At 36.5% G+C, this 4,813-nt stretch overlaps 1 protein-coding gene across 2 annotated transcripts; it reads right to left on the bottom strand.

The window, feature by feature from the left end:
- Nucleotides 1-658: 658 nt before the first annotated feature.
- Nucleotides 659-1,714, bottom strand: LOC107947509 (protein LITTLE ZIPPER 4). 2 transcript variants are annotated; one of them, XR_001697145.2, is made up of 3 exons: nt 1,476-1,714; nt 1,218-1,313; nt 659-1,097 (listed from the first exon to the last, which is right to left on the bottom strand). XR_001697145.2 is itself a non-coding variant. In XM_016882143.2 (2 exons), the coding sequence occupies exons 1-2, from the start codon at nt 1,497-1,499 to the stop codon at nt 843-845; spliced, it is 279 nt and encodes a 92-aa protein (XP_016737632.1). In that variant the 5' UTR covers nt 1,500-1,664; the 3' UTR covers nt 659-842. The 2 variants fall into 2 exon arrangements, 1 of the variants encoding a protein (XP_016737632.1); XM_016882143.2 differs by lacking the exon at nt 1,218-1,313 and having other exon boundaries at nt 1,476-1,664.
- Between the last annotated feature and the right edge of the window lie 3,099 nt (nt 1,715-4,813).

Below are 4,813 nucleotides of genomic sequence, written 5' to 3'. Positions count from 1 at the left end.
TGGATAACTTATTTTAGTACAACTTTGTTGTAAACAAATTGTTTTTTCTGTTTCATTTGTAACCAAGTTTCCAAAGGAAAAGTCTTAGTGGATAGAGTGATCTAGTTAATAAATAGGAGTGATGTTGTAATTTAGTGAGTGAATTGAACTTAAACTAGATCTTGTAAGAGAGTAATGCCCACAAACATAAAAAGTTTTTCAAATTGTATAACTTACTTCTATGCCGATCTTTAGTTTTTACTCTTTCAGAATGTGTAATATTTTAACTAAAACATTCATGAACTTTTTAATATTTTAACTAAAAAATTATTTAAAAAAATTGAAATATGTCATAGGTTCTTGTATTATTCTCAAATTTGGAATTTAGTCCATGTTCTTTTATTTTTAAGAATTTAATCCTTCTACTTTTCAGATTTCAAAATTCATATCCAACTGTTAACCCTATTAAGATTATTTTAATAAATCTAAATTTAAGTGTATTAACAATTGGAATTAAATTATGAAATCTAAATAGTAGAAGGACTAAATTTCAGGATATAAAAGTATAGGGACTAAAATCTAAATTTGGGAAGAGTACAAGGACCTATGATATATTTAACAAAAAAAAAATACAGCCATAGTCAATGCTCAAATTCTAATTTGCGAAGGCAATCGTTCAAGGGAGCAAATAGAAAGTTGAAATTATTTGTCTTCTATATCTTGTAGCTCATAACTTTATTATTCAAATAAACAATTTCCCCTTCTTTTTTCTACCTTAAAGAAGAAAGACAGAAAAAAATAAAAAAAGGTTCCGTAGCTAAACATAAATGCCATGAATGTCAATTGGTTTCTCCAATTATGATTTAGGGTTTATGCGGTTGATTGTAGTTGGGGTTTGAAGTAGAGCAAAGACAGGAGCCTTGGTCTGGATTGGAACGTCCTTTTTTGGCTAGCTTTTGCCTCAGCTCAGACAACAAAGCCTGGTTCTCTTGGTTCAGCTGTTGAGCCTTCTTCCTCAACCTTTCATTCTCTTTGATTATGCAGTAGTTATGCCAATATAGCTGTGAGTTGAGTTTATCCATCTTGGACCCTGTTTGCCTTACACCTGGAACAATGTCCTAGGAGAATACATAGAGAGAACATGGTAAAATAAGAAATCGAAAATAGGTAAAATGATCTGTTGTATTAATTAAGGATCAAGGCTTGAAAGGTTTAGTTGAAATTGACCGGATATTAACTTTAAATCTATGTTGTTCCCACTCCTGAAATTTTTGAAGTATTCTACCCGAGTTAACACTCATGTCTGGCACACAAGCTTAGAAAAAAGACCACACCTGTGACGGACACGTACACATCCAGCACTCGCACATTAACTTCAGATAAATAAATAGTAAGGATTTTCTAACCTGAATTATAAAAACGCTGGAAGATAAAAGAGCAAAAAGCCTAGAAATGAAGAACAAAGAGTGGTGAGATTAGAAACATGCGAAGCATACCTTGAATCCTTCAAGTAAGAGCATTATGGTAGAGAGAAGATATTTGAGGGTTTTGGTATTGGTTTTAAATACAAAATTGAGTGAAATAAGAACACAAATTTCCAAACGTAAAATGTGTTACTCAAAAACTACAAATCCCCCACGTCTGCCTTTTTTTTCTCCTGTAGATCTTTGATTATGCTACAACTTTAACGGTACAAAATGCACGAGAGATTGGGTTGGATATGGAAAGAAGGAATAAAGTTGATTAAGTTGTTAGAAGAGTGCATAAGTGAAAAACACAAAAGAAGATGCTTATGGGACAAGAAGATGAGGCATCAATACCTGTGTTGTTCTGATTCTTCTTTTCTCCTGCATCTTTATACTTTAATATCTAATACATATTTAAACACGATCAAAAACAATTAACTCTCCAAAAATTCAGTAAAATAAATTAATGTAAACATGTCCATATTGAACATATGTCCTTATTCCACTTAAGAAAGAGTGATATAAATGCTCATCCCTCGCATATATGCTTCTTCTTATTGTTCTTTTTATTTTTTGAATAATGCTAAATGCTCCAATATAATTCTCCTAAATTAAATGTCAGAGAAGAGCCAAAATTGAAGGGGTTAGTTTGGAAGAATAGGAAGGTAGTATTTGGGCAAGTGCAATAGTCGAAGCCAAGTTACATTCAATTGAGGCACGATGATCGTTGTATCAAGAAAAAATAAAATCCATCACTGCAATATTATGAAACTTTTGGGGGATAATTCATAACAAAGCAGGCCTCATTATCGCAATCCAAGCCCTATTGACTCAAAATCGGCAACCCCATTAGCAGTTCTTCTAACATGAAGAAAATCTAAAAACACTAAATAAACTAAATAATAAACAAAATCGAAGTGCCATGTCTCTCGCAAGCTTGAGCCTCCGCCCAACCCATCAACCGCCTTGCCATCCCATCCTCATCACTTACGACTCACCCAAGCCCCGCCGTACTAGTCCTACCTCCCATGCCGCATCAATTGAGCAATTCATTTTGGTTATTCGACTCTTTTTTTTTTTGCCAGAATTTTGGTTATACTTTTTCTCGTTAGATTTATCCCCTTGATTTTTTTTTTGGTTTACCAAATATCCATTAAAAATAGATAAATTTAAAAGCAAACAGATAATTATAATTTATTTGTTGAGTCTGGTTTCCGCAACCATTTCAATTACCTTCGAGCTGATGGATCATGGTAGAATCCCCCATTTATTTTATTTCGACACCATCAAATATCTAAGTTAAAATTTTATTAGAAAACACTTTTTTTTTGCATTTAAACTTAGAGTCCGTTTGTTTACATGTAAAAGATTTTACGTAAAATGTTTTTTACATTTTCCTGTGTTTGTTTCACAAAAAATAACTTGGTCAATGTAAAATTAGCCCTTTTTCCAGTAAAATGACTTTGTTGAGTAATTTGTCTCGTGTGTTATTAATGGTAGTGTTCGGGTATTTATACATGCTATTACAACTCACAATATGACCCCACTGTTTTGTCTTGACTTCGCCGTTCCTAGCACTGGCATTCCGTGCTGGCTCCAGACCCGCTCGACACGTGTTTCACTCTAGGTCGCTTGTGGAGCACATGGTCCTTTCTGTTCCTAGTACTAACATTCGGTGCGGGCTTCAGGCCTGCTGGACATGTGTTTCACTCTGGGTTGCCTGTGGAGCATGCAGTCCCCCTTCTCTGAGCTCCTTGGATGCATGCGAGCTGAGATCATGGCCTTCCCTTGGTTCGTGTGAGCTAGATCCGTAAGCCTTCCTTGCGAGCTAGGTCTATGAACTCTCTTTGTTGTCATTTCGTGATTCACCTCTCACTCAATCATTTAGTAAGATCTATCTGGGTCATAGGTAGGTGACTCGGATCCTATCTAGGACTCGGGTTGGTGGTCACTGATGTATAACAATAGTCCCCCTTACAAAGTCGCTCTTCTCAGATCTATCACCTCGAATTTAAATGTAGCTTGTTGGGTACGTTGAGAGCTATTAAAACCTGACGTCTACCTCGCCACGTGTTTGGGTGGATCGTGCTCGCATGGATCTGATCGTTGAGACTTTATCGTTATTGGAATCGTTATATCGCGTGGAAAATTTTTTCTTTAAGAAGTGGATCCTTTAAAACCCTAAAATTCATTCTTAACGCTTTCAAAATCAGAACCAATCAAAAATTTCTCTCAAGGTAAAAAATTTTCTCTGTTTGTTTCTTTTCTTTTCTTTATCAAACATGTTGAGAATGAGGGGAGTCGGTAACCGAATCATCCCAAGCCATCCACCACTAGAATGATCATCTAGGTTTCTGGTGGCGAACAACTTCTACACATACACTGTAAAAAAAGAGGAAATACGGCAAGTTTTGGCCGTGTGAAGGATAAAGAATCCTCATTTCGCCCTACAAGTTTTCCATCCTAGAGAGTTCTAATAGGCTGGGCAAAGTCACCGAGGATAGCTTCCTATTCCCCCTCCACACACTCAAGGCTGGGTTCTATCTACCGGTGCATCCTTTGTTCTATAGTTTGGTCAATGACTACAAAATTGCTCCTGGTCAACTTTTGAGTTTCTCATGGTGGATCGTTGTGTTGTACTTCATCGATTACTGCCAGTGTAATGTGGTTCATTTGCTTTCCATTTTCCAGTACTTATATCAGTTGAAGAGCCACGATTGGGAGAACTCATCAGGGTTCTACTATTTCTCTCTCCGCGAGAAGGTGATGAGCAATATTGTAAACCATTTTCCAATCTTCACCTGAATCGGGGAAGTACATTCGAGTCTGCAGTAAACTCAGCAATGGCTTTGGTTTACCCATTAAGTAGTCTTCGTCGAGTCAAGACATGTGCTCGTTTCAACGAATCCTCCCTACACTTAAAGCCTTAACTCAATTTTAGAGGCTTCATGTTGGACGTTTGCTGGTTCTGGAGGATCTTATAATGGCGAAGAATGTGTTTTGCTATTTTTTAGAAGGTTTCAGCTCAACGAGTAGAGGTGTGGTGACAATAGGGAGGTCCCCTAGTCTGTTGGTGCACAACCTGAAAGTAATACGTGGCCTTATAATTCTATGGACGAGTTGGGTTTAATACTGTGAGGTTACAATAAAGAACCAATGAATTTCTTCTATCATTTTTGTGAGATGAAGCTTCATCTCTAGGCTTCTACTACATTTTTGCGAGAGGAAGGTGGTAGGCAGAATGTTAATTTACTTATCGCTCTCACTAATCTTAGACTTGTTGCTGATGCAGGCATCGATCGCAGCTCCGAAAATAATTTGAGCGAGACTAACAATATTTCTCATGAAAACAATGAGGCCATGGACAT

The sequence above is a fragment of the Gossypium hirsutum genome, chromosome D12 (assembly GCF_007990345.1).
Source record: "Gossypium hirsutum isolate 1008001.06 chromosome D12, Gossypium_hirsutum_v2.1, whole genome shotgun sequence".
NCBI lineage: Eukaryota > Viridiplantae > Streptophyta > Magnoliopsida > Malvales > Malvaceae > Gossypium > Gossypium hirsutum.
Note: the sequence above shows the minus strand (reverse complement) of the source record. Positions and strands in the feature narration are given on the sequence as shown.